Genomic DNA, 21,390 nt, shown 5'->3' with positions numbered 1-21,390 from the left:
CCCTGCAGCTCATAAATGAGCTGAATACTTGTACCTAAGGCTTGGTTTCAATTGGGTTGAGGTTGGATGTGAATACTGTCAAGCCCTCTTAAAGTGAAGTAGTTTTTTTTTCTAATTCTGTTTTTTCCTAACCCCACAGAATGATGGCCCTGCTGTCATATGTATGTATATTTATTTATTATGCCTTCCTTTATCTTCTAAGGTTCTTCATGACTTTTTAGGTTAATCTGCTTGTTTCCACTAATTAATGTAGATGAAAACAAAGACTTCCATGTAAGTGGTGTTTCATGGTAACAAAAGTGTATGCCTGGCATTTCTTCACCCTGGAAATGGTGGAGCCTTATTTCACCACCTGGGAATTGCAAGAAGCACTGGCTGATTAGTATCTGGAAGATCATCTTCATGAAGTTCAAGGCCAGAAGGATATTATGATGACCCAGTGTGACCTCTTGCATACAGAGCGAAGTACCTCTCCCATTCAAGCTTTTCTGAGTAGATCCCATAGCTTCTGTCTGAGCAAGAACATTTTTTAGAAAAGCATCCAGATTTAGAAGATTTCATATAATGAAGACTCCACCATGTTCTTAGATTTGTTCCACAGATTAATTACCCTCACTGTTAAAAAATTGTGTCTTATTTCTAGTCTGAATTTGTCTAACTTCAGCATTCAACCATGGAATCTCACTCTGCCCTTTTGCACTAGATTCAAGAGCCATCTATTATCAGAAATCTCTTCCCCACATATGTACTTGTAGACCATCTTCAAGTCACCTCTTAACCTTCTCTTAGATAAACCAATTAGTTATGTTAGTCTCTCACTGTAAGGCACCTTTCCCTGACCTCAAATCATTCTTGTAGTTCTTTTCTTAACCCTCTCCAATTTTTTAACATCCTTTTTGAAGTGTGGATACCAGAACTGGACACAGTATTCCAGTAATGGTCTCACTAATGCAAAGTTTAGAGGTAAAACCACATTCTTACTTCTACCTGATATTCCTTTGTTTATACATCTAATAATCTCCCCCCATTTAATTACCGCATTTCACTGGGAGCTCATGTTCCTTTTAGTTTTCTACCATGTTTCATAAGTCCTTCTTAGTGCTACTGCGTTCCATGGTACAGTACCCCATTTGTAAGTGCAACACACATTCTTTGTTCCTAGACATATGACTTTGCATCTGGCTGTATTAACAGTGACCATGTTACCAAGTGATCCAGGTCACTCTATATATCTATCTCCACATCCTGCTGAGAACAGCTGCACATGACCGGGTGATAGGAACTCCTCCTTATACCTCCAATGGATCAGTGGCATCTTTTCTTCAGACAAAGCGGTACTTGGCAGGTGATATCGCTGCATTCAAACTTACTTAGAGTTGACAAGCTAGCACATTTTTAAACATTACTGTCTTTATCTACCCTATGTGATAAATGTATTAATGAACATGTTAGCAGATATGTTTTAAAACAAGTCACTTTGCCCCAATCTGGGAACCAGGTGGGTTTATTTTTCCATGCTGATTTGAAGAGTAGTATTCTACTTTCTATATTGTCTATCTTGCTCTACTGATTACAGACCTTCCTTTTCTTTTAATGAGACATATAGTATGTAAAGTCTGATACTCACATTCTATTGTTTGAGATACAAAGTCAAGACATCTGAACTGAACATTAAACTTTAAAATGAGTTTTTATGAATTTTATGTTAACTAAAATTTATACCTAATCTACAAAATACCCAACCTCACATTTATAAATACTTTATGTATCTTTCAGTTATAATTAAGATACTAAAGGCCCAGAGGGGAATACCTGCTATTTTCTCCTTCATTAAGTGAAGCTCTGTCAGCTTTCACATCATTGTACTAGAAATATTATACAAAGCTATTTAATCTCCAGTTATTACTTAAATATTTTGTTTCACAAAGAAATCCAATCAAGATTTAATTGAGACCTAAGGAAAGACTTAGAAACATATCCCACAGCCAAGCAAGCCCAGAGATTTTTGGTAATAATTCTGTAGGTATAACCCCTGGAGGAGCTAACACCTTATAGGCATGTTCATTAAACTGATCATTTAAAGCTTCCTTAGTGCTAGCTATTCCTTCAATAGATAAAGTTCAGCAAGTGAGCAGCACTATGCAATAGTAACCAGCAGAATGAATTTGGGAAATGAAAAGGCTTAAAAAAAACTTCACCAGTAAGACATCGCCAATTATTGAAAAGCTGGAGAACTGCAAGGATGAAAATGGGAATGAGCTTTTCTCATTCTGTAACCTTACCACAAAACTTCAGGCTTTAAATTGGGAGCCAGGGCTGGATAAATCACAGGCACAATGCAGTGTGGAGGTGAACAGTAAGCCATCCAGTGTCGCTATTATGCAGATGCCCCTTAAAATCTCACATAAAGGCACACATTTTTCACCTTATGTAGAAGCAAGAAAAAGTGTATTCACAAATACTTAAGAGTGCAGTTCAAGATGAAACTACTTATTATTGAAGCCCATCTCTCCCCAGCAGCCTATTAGTGCAGCCATACTACACAGCAATGGTACATTAAAGTTATCTTCTGAAAACCACTTTTAGTATACAAGCAGCTTTAACCTTTTCAGGCACAATGTGTTGGTATTACCAGAATAACACAAGGACTGGCTCGCTGAACCTGCCTTGAAGAATTAATATCATCTTTGTCTCACAGTAATATGTTCCCTCAGTAGACTAGTCTATATTTATTTTGACTATTCCCACACTCAGATACTAGTTTATTTGTTGTTAGTTGTAAAGCTGTATTCACTACCTGAAAAAATGAAGAGAGACAAAGTACTCTAAAAATCCTGTCTAAAAACTGTCAACTCTAATGCGGCTTTTTTCTACTGCAAAGTTATCATTCAAGCTAATTTAGCAATACTTTCCCCACAAAGTTCTCTATAAATATTCAGTCTTGCAGCCTTCACATTTATTGAGAACAAAGAAAGATGCTTTTATGCCTTGTGTACTTATATCAAAGCACAATATCTCAGCACTGCTCCCACTTTAAATGTATTTCAAATAGTCTTCAGTGACAACTAATTCTTAAACACATCAAAACATCATATACATAATCCCCTTGTCACAAAATATAACGAAGGATTAAACTGGCAGATTAATAAACTGCCACAGAAGCCGCAAGTAATTAAACAAAAGCAGTCTACTGTATAAATGCTAGCAATGCGTCAGTAGAAAAGCTTCAGGAGCTGTGAACCCTGGCAAGAATCGTCAGACTCACTATAGTAGTTCTGTTCTTTTAGCTGAGAGAGGACACAGAGGGTAGGTTTGGGTGATCACTCATATGCCCAAAAGGCTATTTTATATGGTGCACTAAATTCTCATGTCATCCTTTCTGTTCAATAAGTATGAGAGGACATCAGAGGAGATAGTATGGGCTATGGAGTCTCTAGCCAATAGGAGAATGACACTGAGCCATAAAGGCTTGATTCTCTATTTTATTCTGCCACCTGCATGCCTCTTTATGTCACACAAAGGGTGGAAAGCTGCTGCTCCTGAGTGCAGGGGGTGCCTCAGCAGCTGGCCTACTGTTTCTTTAACACCCCCTCCCTCGCTCCAGCCCTGTTGTGAGCATCAGGTATGAGCAATGGATTAGTTTTGGTGGAGAAGAGTGAGAACAGCTGGAGCACATTGCTCTCCAGTGATTCTCTGCTTCCTGCTGCCTATATGCGGTGACAAGAAAGAGAGTGTAACTTAGAATTGTAGGTGACGACTCTGACAGTGGGTGAGTGGGGGCTGGGCATATCAGCTTCCCCAGAAAATTTAACCACTCAAGTGTCTCAGAACCACCTTTGCCACCCAAACCCCTCAGTTACAGCACTGAGCACAGGAGCAAACCATGCACAGTTGGGACTTCCGTCTCTATGGGTATGTCTACACTGCAATAAAAGCCCTGTTGCACCAAGGCTCATAGCCCTGGTTAGCTGGCTTGGGCCCACAGGACTTGAGCTGAGGAGCGAAAAATAGCAGTGCACATGTTCAAGCTCAGGCTGGAGCCCGGGTTCTCAGACCCACCCCCCTCGTGGGGACTCAGGGCCCAGGCTTCAGCCCAAGCCTAAACACCTGCACTGAAATTTTAGAGTCCTGCAAACCCGAATCAGCTGACCCAGGCCAGCTGCAGTCATGCCATGGGCATTTTATTGCAGTGTAGGCAAACCCTACTTTGTCAGACCTGGCTGATGCAGCAGACTGGTTTGCCCAGTGCCTTTCTTGGACTGGGGTTTAGAGGAGAGTGAGCTGGTTGGGATTTAAAACAAATAAGACTACGATGATGTTGATACATTAGGACAAAATGAACTGAGATGACATCAGCTCCCAAATCAAGGGACTTTACTCTACTTTAGTTTCTCAGTTCTGCAACTGCTGATCCTGTGGATCATCAGCTGCTTCTGAATGCCAAGATAGTATCCGAGCCCAAGAACATATTTATGTATTTAGTTTTACCAGAATGCCGTGACCTTTTCCTTTGTATGCTTTCCCTTTCCATAGCCCAATACGACCTAAGCCTATGCCATCTCCTAAATAGATACCTGAAAAACACCCTAGTGAGAGCTGGGCCTTTCAGCCACTCAAACTTCAGATGGTGCAGCATGAAGTTGCCCACTTGTTAAGCAGTCCTGCTATCAGTAGGATAATATTATGCCTGTACTTCAAGACCAGGACTAGCTTCAGATTTTGTTTTAGATGCAGCTTAAGGTATTGAGTTTTAATGTTGGACTATTTGGGTGGTATTCAACAGCATCTGATACGTAGGAGGTCAGACTAGATAATCTATGGCCCCTTCAGGTTTTCAACTCTATGAAACCTATACATCTTTAAATGACTTAGATCCAAGACTCCTCCATGAATCCTCCATCTGGATTCCACCTCTTTCCCCATATGATACCACGGAAGTTGAATTCAATGGAGGCACTTAAATTAACAGTCCTCCAATTTAAATAGGAGAGATCAGAGACAGGATATTTCCAGAGAAGGGTCCCTCCAAGTTACACATTTAAGTTTGTCTTATTAGTTTGAAAAAGCAAGAATTTGTTGCTCTTTAGATCACATTTCAATGCTTGTCTTTTCGAACAAGATTTTTCTGGGGAAGAGATGGCAGGGACTAAGTGGATGCTAGAAGGCAAGATAGCAGTGTCTTTGTTTTGGAGGATAATCTGGGCAGGGTTTTCAGTGTGGACACTGATTCATTTGCTGATGTTCTCTGTACAGAGCTCCAGATTTTCAGTTGTATCAATTATACAATTTCTTCTGACTGCTGCAAAACCTAGTACAATTCCTCCACCAAGTAACTAAGGGGCCACTTAATGGATTCTGTTAGCAAGTCTGGTGCAATTTACTTGAAAATTGAATTCATAAACACACGTCTCTAGGGGACCAATCATGAATGGTACCCAAAATACCCATAATCATCCACTTCAGTGGGAGCTGGGGCACCCATCACCTCACTGGTTAAGGCCTCATGTGCACAAAAAGAGAAACAGCTTATATATTATCAAAAGGTGCACAAACTAAAGAGTGGGAGAGGATAAAGTAAACAGGCTAAAACTGATATAATACTGAATAATACCATAATATTCAGAATCTACCTACACAAATGTGTGTGTCTGTGTGCGTATAAAAAGTATAAATGGTCTTAAAAGTTAGATGCACAAGAAGAAAATGTCCAGAAGCTAGTGTAACGAATGCATCCACCTTTATCTGACCTTGACAGCAATATGGAAATACTGCTTTCCACAAGAATGAATGATACTTGAACAATTTCTCTAACATATTCTCTTGTTCATAAGCTTCCTTATTCATCATGTCTCGTTGTTGAACAGAGGTGACTGAGGACAAAACAAGACAGTATCACCCAATTCATGTTCTAATTTCCCCTACAGTGGAAAGATCAAGTTACTGCACAGTTATCAGGGGAAAGAGAGAGAATTTACTAGGGATGGTGAGCTAGGCATTTTAAGAAAGAGCCTGAATCTTATCCCTCCCTTCAAAGTTTGGGGTTGGTGCACTCTCTTCCACAACTCAACCATACCAAGCCCTGGCTTTCTCCCTCAACACAAGTCACCTCCCCATTTAGGTCTCACACCCTGCCCCTCTCATTTCTCTTTCTCCCTCCCCCCCACATATTTAAAGATGATTTTCAGGGTCCTACCTAATCCTGGCCCCTGCATGTTCATTTCCCATGTTGGTCTTGGACTACATATGCCCCAGACTCATGTAAGAAGATGAAATATTTGTTTCAAGGTTTCAAGAAAAACTCTCATCTTGACCCCCACAATGCAGCTTTGAAGATAGATGGTGCCAGAAAACTGAAAAAAAAATGTTTTGGAGTCCTACTCAAGCTGCAAGTAGGAGGAAAACCGTACAATTTTGTATTTTTATCTGATCTAAACCTTGAGGTCTGCCCATCAATTCAAGTTAATATATATGTCGAAGAAAACTCAGTTCTCGCTTATGTTTAGGTGCAGCAAAAACAAATACTTTATTATAATACTCTAGTGAACACAAGAGGGAGAGAGTGTCAGGAACTGGGTTGCCCCTTGTCCTGAACAGATCTCTCTCCATTAGTAAAACAATCATAACAATCTTTATACCTTCTTAACAGACAGTGGCTAGCAAACTTGCAGACAGTAAAAGTAAACATTTGCATTTGTTTATACATAAGCCTATTCATTATCTTATTTGTCTGCAATACCAGAACAGAAAACAAGACTGCAATTCACAAGGTCGTAACGACTTTTCACACAATTCACTCTGCACCAGATACAGGGTAACAGCTTAACCTCTGCTAATTAGCTAACATACATTAAGATCCCTTCAAACCTTTATTAATTAATTCTTGGCCTCCACATATAGTTAACACTGTTTCAGCAGTTACTATGTAGTCATTGCATTACTGCCACAAAATAACATGCTGCTTCTCAGTAAACATGCAATTAAGTTGTATCACCATTGTAAATCTCATTAAGAGCATTTCAAGATACTGGGATAGGAAAAGATTTTTCCCCCATACTGACTATTTCTGTGGAATCCCTTTGACAGAGGCCAAAGTTATAAAGTAGTGTGGGAGAAAAACGAGTTCTCACTCTGAGGTTGGTTGCAACATGCCAGAGGCAGCTTTATTTTTTTCTTTAACACATGCCAGGGGAGAGTACTCACAGGCAGGAGTTCCCTTCCCGAGGCAGGTCTCTGTTCGATAAACAATTAAGGCAAGCGTTTATACCTTTTGTGACATACAGTAATGATCAACAACTGCATTTTGTTTATACATATTCCTTTCTGATATCTTACTTTTCTCAGCAATTTCTGCTACAGTCTGCATTCTATTCTTATCTAACACAAGGTTGAAAAACAGCATCTCTTACAGTTCTTTTCCACTCGCCGAGGCCCTGCTTGGAAGTCTCATGTTATTAGCTGTTAGAGTTAGCCTGACACTTACTCTTCCTGGAAGACTAAGATGTCTGGTCTTTTCCCAACTTCCACAGTAGCTAGTTAAGTTTATAATCTTCACCACCCGTATTTTAATCTGTATTGGATTTAAATTGATTTTATTCCTCTTGGCATTAGCAAGTGAAAAATTGATTGTGTATTTTTGCCCCCTAGTCTTATCTCTCAAGAGCAAAAATACTGCATCAAGAGCATAGGAATTTTAAGGGGCTTTTATTAGAGCATCAAAGTTGGCATCTGCACAACTGTTGAACCTTTCCTGTCTGATCCTAGGCAATCCATTGCTGTCTTCTGCATGCAGATGGATTTAGTCTGGGTAAGGTTGAGATATGAAAGTAATAGTTTACCTAAGAACTTGCTGAGTTATTTCACATTGATAAATGAAAGCATTAAACAGATTTAAACTGTATGCTGAAAAATGTCAAATCAAACCTATTCTATTTCTGTTTCTCCTTATCTAGCTATTTTAGGGCCTGGACTCAGATGTTAAGCAACGAGACATTTGGTCAGCATGTTGATTCCTGACAGCAGCCACAGGGCCAGTGGAGAGCAGGAGCTTTGATCTGCATTCTGTTACCTGTGTTGCTTTAGCACTATGATAGGTATTACCAGGGCCGGCTCCAGAGCCCAGCGGGGCAAGCACCCGCCTGGGGCGGCCCTTTCCCGTGGGGGCGGCAGGCTGGGCCGGCGGACCTGCCGCAGTCATGCCTGCGGGAGGTCCACCGGAGCCCCGGGAGCAGCGGACCTGCCGCAGGCATGACTGCGGAGGGGACGCTCGGCCGGCGGCTCCAGTGGACCTCCCGCAGGCATGACTGCGGACGGTTCGCTGGTCCCGCGGCTCGGCTGGACCTCCCGCAGGCATGCCTGCGGCAGCTCAACCGGAGCCGCCGGACCTGCGAACCGCCCGCAGCTGCGGGAGGTCCAGCCGAGCCGCGCGACCCGTGGACCCTCCGCAGTCATGCCCGCGGGAGGTCCGCTGCTCCCGCGGCTCGGGGGCGCCTCCCGGGCATGACTGCTTGGGGCGGCCAAAAACCTAGAGCCGCCCCTGGGTATTACTACCAGATAGCAAAGCCCCTTCGTTTTCCATTTAAACTGATTTTTACTGAAAATTTCCCAGGTTTTAAAAAAAGTATTACTCCGTTTTTTTCTGATTTTCACCCTACTTTTGTATCATTCAAATATATAAAAATAACCTATTTTATTAGGAAAATACAATACATTGCATGAGATACATGTATTATGATAATAGATTAGTCTGTGTGTATATGCAAAGCTGCCTGTTGAAGTAAGGCTATGTATTAGTCTAGAAGATACATACAATAAACAAACAGGCGCGCACACAAGCTCTGAAGTGTGTGCACATACTGATGAATCTCACACCCACCACATACACATTTCACGCTGTTAGCAGATAATGGTTTAAAGATTTGATACACTAAAATGGGAAGAAAATGAAAATCTGTATCAGAATACGTTTCAGAACAAAAGGAAGTATTCAAAAGTTTTTAGAGAACAAAAACAGGAGAAAAGGATGAAGTTGAGTGTATGCGCTGCAAATGGTATAGTCCGATTATTAAATGTAAATATTTATAGGCTAATAGTCCTAAGTCTACAACAGTAAACTGTTTATTCAAATGAAAAGTTTTATTTGGAGATTAGAGACATATTGTTTTCTTAAGCTCAGAGGTAGCATTGTGTTTCGAGTTTTGTTTTAGTTCTGCAGCAAACCACACTCACGAACGGAATTCAAAGCATTAATCTACTGAACACTTTTCCCTCTGTCTTTCTGTCCACCAAAATAAACCCTGACATTTACTCAAAAATGTTATTAATAGTTTTTTCACTGATTTTCACCTGTTTTTGTTGTGGTGGTAATAAACACTTATAAATTCCTGGGAAATATTAAATAAAATAAAAATTGAAAACAAAGGCCCTACAGATAGTATACTACGGCTACCCCAACAAAACCCAATGATGATTTGTCCATGAAGCTCGAACCTGACTTTCCTCCCATTTCTCTCCCCACAGGCAGGAATATGAGATCAAAACAAAACATCCAGCTACTACTCCATCCTGGCCTGTGACATGGGGGAGCAAGGACAGAAGATCCGCCTCCCCTTTGGAAATAAACCAGGATGAAAATTTATGAGAAACACCAACCTTCAGGCTTCTGAAATAAACCAATCAACGAACTGGCAGTCTCTGTTCTAAGGGCTAAATACAAAAGCAAAGGAAACATTTGACATTTATATTTCGTATGCAAGGAGTCAAATTCTGGTTTTGATCTGGATTTCTCTCTTTTCAGATGAGGAGAATAATTGAGTTTTTGAAGACAGAAAAACTGCCAGTTTGCTTTGAAAATTAGTCTCCACAAAGGTGGCAAGGCAAAATGTTACATAGAGAGTATGGGAGGGGGAGGGATAGCTCAGTGGTTTGAGCATTGGCCTGCTAAACCCAGGGTTGTGAGTTCAATCCTTGAGGGGGCTACTTAAGGATCTGGGGCAAAAATTGGTTCTGCTAGTGAAGGCAGGGGGCTGGACTCGATGACCTTTCAAGGTCCCTTCCAGTTCTAGGAGATTAGTATATCTCCAATTATTACCTATTCCTTCTGTGTATCACCAAAGTAAATGGCTGAGATTAATTTCAACACAACATGAGTAAAGAGGCTGAAATGGGGTTTTGGATTAAGGGAAATCTCCACCAGGCTGCTTATTCCAGCTTTCTGTCCACATCTGCACTGACAGCAGGGCTGAAGACCTAGCACTGTCTATGTTTTCTTATACAGTTAAGGAGTGGAAATCCAGTAACATATATATCAGTAATTCAGAAACAGAATTTTCAAACATTTTTTCTTTTCATCAGACAGCTACCACTAATCAAAAAGCATCCCCCTGATTCTGACTATACCTCCTATTGTTTACAAAACAACTATGAGTTGGTTGTTAAGGTGCAGTTCAGACTTCAGCTGGAGATGCAATAGGCAACTGTTTTTGCACAGTGGAAAGAAGTCTTGTTGCTTTGTTCAGCATCAGCACTTAAATAAATGATGCTGAACAAGAAAGAGGAAGATTCAAATGCAGGTTTTTCCTCTTCTTTTGATAAGTATAAGACATCAAACTCTGGTGGTGGTGGTGGTAGTAGTGGGGAAGATTCAGATCTTGTCATGCTAGCTTTTGGAAGGAAAAGACTGAAGCTACAGAATATGTGTTATATACTGCATATAGTAATGCAACAACAATATTTTCCATGAGGTGTCAGCAAATCTATCTGAACATACCAGCAATCTCTTCAAAAAAGCTTTTTTCCTGGCTGCTAAGCAACCACAGAGGAATTAATTTAATTAGTTAATGTGAAGAAAATAAAATTACTGTATAGCTCCTGAATACTCCACTTATATTACTGTCCTGTATAGCTACTGAATACTCCACTTAGAATGACATCATTCTTGCTTGAATTACATGTCCAACTCTCTCTTTCACCCCTATCCCCTCCACACATCATGGCTTTCTCAAAACAGGGCTGATCATCAATCATGCAGGCTTTAGTTACCAAACCTTCCTGTTATCTGTAACAAGTTCATGCTCCCCAATATCTTGTGCATTGAAAATTCATATAATTATATTATCCAAGCCTGCTAACAGTCTTCTGGGACACATGAATAATTACATCTGAGCCACATTACTTCATGAAACTGGAATATACTATACAATATATCTGAGTAAACAAATAGGATAAGTTGTATTGTGATGCAAAATCATGACCCTACCATTTTTCAAGTTGACAATTTTCTGATTGTCCTATTATATTCAATGTTATAAGTCTCCTTTCTTCTCCCCTAAGCACACTTTGGATCATATCTTTAAATAGTAAATCTGTTTTTCCTCAAAAGTGTACAGAGATGTACAAGACACACGTTTGGAACCATATAAATGCTTCTTTGCAGGGATGAACTATGATGAGGGGTACCATAATCCCAGGGAATTGTAAGGATAAAGATCCTGAGTCTGAGTTATGATGCCTGGAAGAACTGATATTCACAATAATCCTACACACCATAGGTGCTGCAGCTACATAAAGGGCCTGATACTGTAACCCTTATTCACATGAGTAGTCTCCTTGATTTAAGTGGAACTACTTGTGTGAATGGGGATTGATGGAGCAGGCCCTTTATGTAGCTGCATAATATGACTAGATTTTCAGATTAGAGCAAGAGCATTAAGGCTTTGCACACTGAATAGGAGTATGCTGTCTACTGAATTTTTCACTAGTGCAATTATTGGCAGAACTGGTCTGAAATAAAATAGGAAAAAACCTCTTTTGTCAACTTGTTTAATTGTGAAATGCACCTGCAGTTATTTCAGTTGGCTGTATGCATAACTTGCAATAAGGTGGTCATACAGCATAGTGCAGTAGACAATGTATTCACAACTGTACTTTTGGTATTAACATGGCTACTAGAAAGAACAGCTTCTATTCCTCATTCAGATACTCTGGCTCCTCAGAAGCAGTATTCATAATCTCATAGACCAGGGGTCGGCAACCTTTCAGAAGTGGTGTGCCGAGTCTTCATTTATTCACTCTAATTTAAGGTTTCATGTGCCAGTAATACATTTTAACGTTCTTAGAAGGTCTCTTTCTATAAGTCTATAATATATAACTAAACTATTGTTGTATGTAAAGTAAATAAGGTTTTAAAAATGTTTAAGCAGCTTCATTTAAAATTAAATTAAAATGCAGAGCCCCCCGGACTGGTGGCCAGGACCCGGCCAGTGTGAGTGCCACTGAAAATTAACTTGCATGCCACCTTCGGCACACGTGCCATAGGTTGCCTACCCCTATCATAGACTTTAAGACAAGAAGAAACCATCGTGGTGGTCATACTCCCTTCCCTCTGTTCCCTGCTGTTCTATCATTCATCATCCTGTGCCTCTCTAACCCACCCTGGGATTATCATTTTTGTTGTAATCAATCCCATTGAGATTTTAAGATCCTTGAGGCAAAATCATTGTTCAGAATTAATCCCACGTGTAACTTCACTAGCAAAGAAGATCCAGATTCATCTCTAGTGTATCATTGTTTTATGTGCCTGTAAATCACCGTCCACGCCAATGCCACAACTATATAACAGATTAAATAAAATGCATTAAAGAAACATTGTGGTTGCAAAGTCAAGGACTCAAAGTTAGGAAACTCCAGAATTCTGGTAACTCGTATCCTTGTGTGCATGTATTATAATAATTTCCCATTAAAAGTCAAGGGGAGTTGGGCAACTAATGCCCATTAGCATCAAAATATATACAAAGGTAACTTTCATTCTGGCATTACCTAAAGTTTGAATAATTGAATAAACATTCTTAATGTTGTTTTAACAGGTTTTTGTGTGTAATTCCCTCAATTTTTTAAATAGGAAGCTGAAAAAACAAATTACATCATGTGGAGCCATACTGGCCCGTGCAAATAGGTCATCAGCAGGCTGGAACTCAGGACTGTGCAGACTTCTACCACTTGAGCTAAAGGTGTAACTGGCAGCAATAACAGACTTGTTCACTAAGCAGATCACCTACTAAAATGGGACACAACACCTCTTGCTCATAGAGTACTTAACTGTTTTGCTAGACAGCAGAGGAATGTGGGAATCAGGAAGACTGTGGAAGTGAGTGTGGTCTAATAGTAAGAGAAAGCATAGCCAAATACTCAGATTTGGCACAATCATTCTGAAAGGCAATGGGGCTAAATTGTTGAGATTTCCCATATTAGAAAGCTTAGGTAAATGTTGAAAGATATGTGGTTGCTTCCTACAGTAGGGGTATGGGACCTCGTTCAAGAAGAGCTGTGAAGTGCACAGAATTAACACCAGTCAGTGGAAGAGCTGAGACTGGAACTTATGGTGGTCTCTCAATCCAGTTCACCTTCCCTTGGGCCAAAGTGGGCAATGTCCCCATCCAGAATTATAGCTCTACCTACCCACTAGGAACAGAGAACATGCTCAGTGGCACGGACATGCAGGGAACTCTTTGGGGCTGGGGCATGTTCAGTGAAGATTTTAGTAGCATCCCTTTCACAAGCTATAAGAATATGTGCAGAGGGTGATTTTCAGAGGCTTATAACTTGTCCAATTATACAGAGATTTTCAGAGGGAAAGCAAAAGGCACTTCTGTGATCCCAGAACTATCTCCCTGCCCAATTTCAGCTTCTTGTCCAAAAACATGGAAGCACTAGAGCAAAGAAATTGTTGGATTTTTTTTTTAAAAACATTGCCAAAATTATAAATTTTTCACTAGTCTTAAACCATTTTCGCTTTTCTGAGACTGAAGTAGGTAGATCAAGCATAGTACGTTTCAGTATGAATGGTTAAAGTAAAGTTATAAAGTTATAAACAACTGAAAATGGGTTTAAAACAAAGTGTGAGGCAATCTTAACTACAGGTGTAGTTACTGGCTCAACCTATAATATTGGAAATGTAATCTACAATGAGCAAATTACATAACATTTTATTAAATAAGGACTGGTAAAAACAGCTTGGGTTCCCCTCCCCCCCCAATATTATTGATTATGATCATTCAAAGCTTTAGAAGACACTGAAAATACTTAAGCCATTATTTAACCAAAATTTAATAAGCAAAGAGACAATGCAGTAACTTCCTACATCTCACTTTCAAGGTGTTACATTTGAAGGGATATTTGTGATATACTGTGAAATAGCCCAAACTTTTGATTTCGAATACGAAGGGAACTAACTGATTGGCTTTCACTAATGTCATACTCATGTCAATAATATCCAGTAAAAGGTTGGGTCTGATTTATCATTTTAGAAGTGATATATATTTTGTTATTAGAGTGAAAGCTTTGCATGAAGCATATGTGCTGAGGATTACATCAGATCTCAGATGGTTAAAAAAAATCACTCTGCCATCAGCCTTGCGTCTCGAATCATACCACTACCCAAGGTATTCAATAACCACCCAGAAGAGCAGTTTCTCGTGTCCTATTGCTTAGTGAGTGATTCAGTGATTACCAAATAATGCCAATTTTGCTTTTCAGATAAGGAACTGAAATAAGCAATATTAAGTCTCATATCTCATGTTAATATCAATATTTACAGCAACCCACATTTATTAAAACAAACCACCTTTTTGTAAACTGTGAATTTATCTAAGTCTATTCAGAGGCATACCACCTGTTTAGAAACTGAAATTAACTGTTTACTGCTTATATTAATTTTATGCCTATGAGTTTTCGCACTGATTAAAATGTAAACATATCAGATCTTCCATCTGTTTAACATGAAGAGGAATTATTTAAACTAATCATAATTTAAATAGCTTTTTCCACTGATTCAAATGGGCTGCTGAAAGGTATCCCATCAATCATTGCTCAGGCATCTTTCCTGGGATTTCAAATGAATGTATCTTAGGCAAAAATACATGGTTTTAAGGTTTATTTTTTTTAAAATGCAGGCAAGTATGAACAGCCAACAGAACAGAACAAAACAAAACAAAAAACATGAAGACAGCTCTGTAGAGCTATAAATATTTTCATATAGCCCACAAAAATGTCAGGCTTGATAACAATATACATCCCCTCTACATTAGGAGTCACTCACAACCCATTAAGAACTTTAAGACAAATGTCAATTTTCTGAGTGACAAGGTGGGTGAGGTAATATCTTTTATTGGACCAACTTCTGTTGATGAGAGGGATAAGCTTTTGAGCCACACAGAGCTCTTCTTCAGGTCTGGGAAAGGTAGTCCCAAGCTCACAGCAAAATGCAAGGTGGAACAGATTGTTTAGCGTAAGTGGTTAGCACAATTGCAAGGGACCATTCAAAGTCGAGTGGCCCGTTAACACCTCTGCAGATACGGGACTAAAAGGGGTGGTTAGTGGTTTACAGATTGTTATAATAAGCCATAAATCCATGTGCCTCTGTTAAATCAAAACCGTGCCTCTGTTAAATCCATGGTTTTTAGTGTCTAGAAGAGTTATGAATTAAAGCTCCCAGGCTCATTTTTTGAAAGTGTTGTGCAGGTTTTCTTTGAGGATGAGAACTGGCTAGGTCAGATACCTAGTGATTGCTTTGGGAAAAGTGTTCACCCACAGGTGATAGATTTCAGAGTGGTAGCCTTGTTAGTTTGTATCAGCAAAAACAATGAGGAGTCCTTGTGGCACCTTAGAGACTACCAAATTTATTTGGGCATAAGTTTTTGTGGGCTAAAACCCACTTCATCAGATGCATGGAGTGGAAAATATAAATACACAGCACCTGCCTACTGTATTTTCCACTCCATGCATCTGATGAAGTGGGTTTTAGCCCAAGAAAACTTATGCCCAAATAAATGTATTAGTCTCTAAGCTGCCACAAAGACTCTTCATTGTTTTTACAGGTGATAGAATGTTTTTGTTACCACATCTACATTCATAGATTCAGTAATGACCCCAAAACACACCAAGAAAGCAGTCAGGCACTCAGCTACTACAGAATATGCTCTGAAGAGAAAGTCCGGGATATACACCTTAATACACTTAAAACCACCTTCATCAAACAAGGACACTCAACTATAGAAGTAGACCACATCATGGAACAGGCCAACCACATATCCTGAGAGAACTTGCTTCAATACAGAAATAAAACCCCCACAAACTGCACACCCCTAGTTGTCACCTATCACCCCAAACTGAAACACATATGGAGCAACATCAAACATAACCCAAACTTGATGAGGAGACCATGCTGAAAGAAATCGCTCCTGAACCTCTACTTTTGGCCTTCAAAGAACCCCAAACCTCTCCAAGCTCATCATCAGAAGCAAGCTCCCCCCAGACCAGGACACACTAACTTAAAGTGGCCAGAACAACAGATGCAAAACCTGCAGACATATCTCCACTGCTACAATGATCAACATCCACCACAACACCCGTTTTAAGATCCATGAATCCTACACATGCCTATCACAACCTGCGATGGGGTATACCTCATCCAGCACACTAAATGCCCCCAAAACAACTATGTGAATGAAACCAGACAATCACTATGCTTTTGAATGAACTCACACAGGAAAATGATAAAAGACAAAAACACCCTAACACCTGTATGTGAACACTTTTCACAAAACAATCATTTTATATCTGACCTATGAGTACTCATCCTCAAAGAAAACCTGCATAACACTTCCAAAAGATGAGCCTGGGAGCTTAAATTCATAACATTGCTAGACACTAAAAATGATGGACCGAACAGACACACTGGATTTATGGCTTATTATCCCACTTACCCGCGCCCCCCTTTTGCAGAAGTGTTAACGGGGCACTCTACCTTGAATGGTTCCTTACAATTGTGCTAAACAATCTGTTCCACCTTGCATTTTTCTACGACTCTGGACACAGAGGACCGGTGCTCAGAGACAAACCGTGCCTGCTGATAGTGGGGAGGCAGCTGGCTTCAGTGGTGTTACTGAGCATTCTCAGTACAAGCCAAGAAGCAAATCTGGTGGTTGGCGGGGGGGAAGCACATGACCGGCATGCTCCCTCTCCCCACAATGCATTGCCTCTGACTCTAGAAGTACCTTTTCCAGACCTGAAGAAGAGTTCTGTGTGGCTCAAAAGCTTGTCTCTTTCAGCAACAGAAGTTGGTCCAATAAAAGATATTACCTCGCCCACTTTGTCTCTCTAATATCCTGGGACCAACATGGCTACAACTACACTGCATACAATTTTCCTAGTGTCATTTTTTCCAGTGGCTTATGGATCATGATATCATGGTTACTATTTTTGATGGTCAAAATGTGTCACATATTTGCAACATTTTTAAATGAAATAATTTAATAATTTTAAATTTAAATAATTTGGGGGGAGGGATAGCTCAGTGGTTTGAGCATTGGCCTGCTAAACCCAGGATTGTGAGTTCAATCTTTGAGGGGGCCACTTAGGGATTTGGGGCAAAATCAGTAGTTGGTCCTGCTAGTGAAGGCAGGGGGCTGGACTGGACTGGACTGGACAACCTCTCAGGGTCCCTTCCCATTCTACGAGATAGGTATATCCAGTGATGAGCTGCTAAAATCTTAACAACCAGTTCCCTATAAAAAGTTCTGATTTAAGGGATGTGCCACAATATGTATTGTTTGTACCAATAGGGTTACCATACGTCCGTATTTTCCCAGGAGGAATTTTTAAATTTTAAAAATTCCGCCCGGACAGCGTTTTAAGAACCAAAAAGCCTGACATCTCCAAGAAAATACAGATGTATGTTAACCCTACCTAAAGTTCTTTTTTAAAAAAGATGGGCCTGAACTAGAAATGAGCTCCGTTTCACATGTGTGGGTCCCCACCACAACCTGGGGGTGTGCTAGGGTGACCAGATGTCCCGATTTTATAGGGACAGTCTCCATTTGTGGGTCTTTTTCTTATATAGGCTCCTATTACCCCCCACCCCCGATTTTTCACACTTGCTGTCTGGTCACCCTAGGGTGTGCACATGTGTGGGTCCCAGCTGCTCCCTGCCCCCCTCATTGAAGCAGGTGTGCAGGGTTACTGCCCTGGGAACTGCAGGGCACCAGTGGACATGGGGCTGGCTGCAGACACAGGTGTGGGGCAGGGCTAGCTGGAGGCAGGGGGTGCGACACGGGCTGGCTATGGGCAGGGACTGGCTGTGGGCAGGGGGTGCGGCAGGGGCTGGCTGTGGGCAGGGGGTGCGGGCAGGGGCTGGCTGTGGGTAGGGGGTGCGGGCAGGGGCTGGCTGTGGGTAGGGGGTGCGGGCAGGGGCTGGCTGTGGGCAGGGGCTGCGGGCGGGGGGTGCAGGCAGGGGCTGGCTGTGGGCGGGGGGTGCAAGCAGGGGCTGGCTGTGGGCGGGGGGTGCAGGCAGGGGCTGGCTGTGGGCGGGGGGGGCTGTGGGCGGGGGGTGCAGGCAGGGGCTGGCTGTGGGCGGGGGGTGCGGCAGGGGCTGGCTGTGGGCGGGGGGTGCGGCAGGGGCTGGCTGTGGGCAGGGGGTGCGGCAGGGGCTGGCTGTGGGCGGGGGGTGCGGCAGGGGCTGCGGCAGGGGCTGGCTGTGGGCGGCGTGGTGGCTGCAGGAAGCGTGGTGCAGCAGGGGTTGGCTGTGGGCGGCGTGGTGGGTACTCACACGGGGACAGCAGCCCGAGCAGCAGGACGCAGCCCAGGCCCAGCAGAGCAGCCGGGGACCCACCACGTAGCAGCAGAAGCCCCAGGACCAGAGGTCCGAGGAGCAGCAGCAACAGGGCCAGGAGGCATCCCACGTGGCTCCCTGAGCGCAGCGCCCCCCGGCGGCCGGGAGGAGGAATCACACGCTTCCTGGCTGGAGCCCATCAAAGCTTCCCTCGCAGGGAAGCCAGTTAACAAGTTCTGCTTCAAAATTTAACAACTGGTTCATGCGAACCAGTGCGAACCGGCTCCAGCTCACCACTGGGTACATCTCCATATATTATTAATATATATTATAATTCAAACAAAGAACAAGATACCTGGGTTTCTCCAAATTAATTTGTATATTCAAAACTCAGTAACTTGAACTTCAGTTCAACAGTTTATTCCAATAGGTGGTGCTAGTAATTTCTGCATTAACTGTAATAGCCATTCCTTTCCTCCTCTGTCAGCAGGCTCTGATGTGAAATGTAAATTGCTGCGCACTCAGAAATGAAACTGAGAAAAAGTAAATTACTTTTACTTTTATCGGCAGCTGAACAAACTCCAGTATTTAAAGTGGACCCTGTCCAGAAACATACAGGGAGACCAGACATCACAATATCAAACGCATGAACAATCAGAAGGGTTTACCACAGAAATATACCCAGGCAATTCTGTTTGAAGAATAAAATCTTCCTGGGGAGTGTGACTACCAAGTAGCAGGCATTCACATTTGCACCAATAGTAAATATTCCTTTCTCAATTTCAGAATGTTTTTTACTATACATCTCAAAGAGCATTTGTCCTAGAGGGCGTATTGTATTCCAAATGTCAAATTCTAGCCCACCATCCTAAATACAAATTGTCCAATATCACTGCAAACACTTAATACTTTGGTGCTACTATTCTTTCCTTCCACTTCCATAGAGGGGTGACGCTCGGTGTCTGAGGAACCCAGAAAGTAGGTTTCTTATTATATACACTGAATTTACAAACAAATATTCTCTTTGCATCATAATACCCTTGCAAAAAAATTTAAATGACAAGCTACGGCTATCATAGCTAGGCTTCATATTAATTACAGAGCCTCAATTAGTGTCATTTTAATTCAATTAATTTGAATCTTTAAAAATGAAATGGAGCATTAGAGCTTTTTTCCTCATACCTTGCTGAAGAACATGTTTCATGTAACTTTTCAATACAAGCTTCACGTTCACAGACCTATTTAATCTACTAAGTTTATGGGTTTACAACTTCAAATGATAAAAAATTGCAGTGAAACATAACATTAAATTGAAAATTAGCTCATCTGAATTTATTCCGCAGTTAAATTTAAAAGAATGCATTTTCAGGACCAACCTGGAAGAAACAGGATTTGAAAGCAAAAACTAAGGGCTTGTCTGCACAGTGGGGTAGTGTGCTCTATAGGGGTGTGATTCCTAAAGCGCAATGTGCTGCATGTTAATTGGTCCATATAGACCTCTCTGGTATGCACTAAACATTCCCTATAGCACTTAAAAGTAGCACTGTACTTGCTAAAGCACACTAGGAAACCTTTAGTGTGCACCAGCAGGGACTACGTGGATCAGTTAAGGTGCATCACATTAGTGTGCTTTAGAAATCACACACTTGTAGAGTGCATTACCCCACTGTGTATTCAAGCCCCAAGACATTGTAGTATACATCTATGGGTTTGTCTACACTACAATTAGACACCTGCAGCTGGCCTATGTTGCAAGGTGGGAAGGTCCCAGAGTGTGGGCTCCAGCCTGAGCCCAGAAGTCTTCACGGCAATGAAAAAGCCCTGCAGCCTGAGTCCTGGAAGCATGAGTCAGCTGGCATGGGCAAGGTGCAGGTTTTTAATTGCAGTATAGACTTACCCTATCTTTCCAGTTGGAAGAGGTTTGATTGCTTTCCTGTAGTGGTTAAAAAAAATGGCCAGTTCCAGGAAGCATGTGTCTCCTGTCTGGCAATACAGAGCAGTATTACAAGACCAGTAGGTCAACTGTCTCTGGCCCTTAACATTGCTTATTGCTCTTCCCCCTTTATCCATTCTGATGACAGCTATGGATGCTGGCTATGGAGGCATAGCAAAGGCTTTAGATGCCAACAAAATGTATGTCCCTCACCTAATGAGCAAGAGGTTCTGCGAACAGTGTGGTGGCCTCCCACTTCCCCTTGCTTAGAGATTTTGATATATCATGTCAACAGTGTAATCAGTTTTCTATTTATAAGTCAAGATCAGCAGTATTATTGACCAGGCAGTACTTCCAGTTGGATATCAAACACCAGCTCACACCAGCTGATGATTTAGCCTTATATGTGACTACTACATCTAGAGACTTGACTGTAATCAAGGTTGCATAGCAACTTGGCACCCCTTCAAAATAAAAGTTACTAATCAGTTGCTTCTGTAAGGGAATTCAGTGATGTGCTTTTAGGTTTTTAAGTTGCAGATGAAAGGCAGGATGTGCAACTGCTGTGACACTCCTCAAGTTTGTACCCAATACAATAACAGTAACAATAGCATTCTTTTTTCATGAGTGGAAAATAATAGTCATAAACCCTTCAAAAAGAAAAAGGTTTATTTGTAAAACTTTAAAAAATAACTAAAATAATGCAATAGAACATTTTGCAACATGCACTCACCAGCATTGGAGCCTGTCAAGTTGTAACGAACATTTAGCTTTTTGATGATGTTTTCATGGATCTGATACCAATCACTCTCTGTGTTGCACCTATGAAAATGGTAACACTCTTAAATCTGAAATG

At 41.3% G+C, this 21,390-nt stretch overlaps 1 protein-coding gene across 3 annotated transcripts in view; it reads right to left on the bottom strand.

Annotated features, from left to right (window-relative positions):
* DOCK4 (dedicator of cytokinesis 4) overlaps positions 1 to 21,390 on the bottom strand; it is a 428,604-nt gene that overhangs the window by 201,366 nt on the left and 205,848 nt on the right. For all 3 annotated transcript variants that reach the window (XM_045031826.1, XM_045031832.1, XM_045031842.1), the window contains one exon: positions 21,268 to 21,356. In XM_045031826.1, coding sequence (XP_044887761.1) covers positions 21,268 to 21,356 — 89 coding nt within the window. The remainder of the gene's footprint in view (positions 1 to 21,267; positions 21,357 to 21,390) is intronic.

The sequence above is a fragment of the Mauremys mutica genome, chromosome 1, assembly GCF_020497125.1.
Source record: "Mauremys mutica isolate MM-2020 ecotype Southern chromosome 1, ASM2049712v1, whole genome shotgun sequence".
NCBI lineage: Eukaryota > Metazoa > Chordata > Testudines > Geoemydidae > Mauremys > Mauremys mutica.
This window is presented reverse-complemented; position numbering and strand designations above follow the sequence as displayed.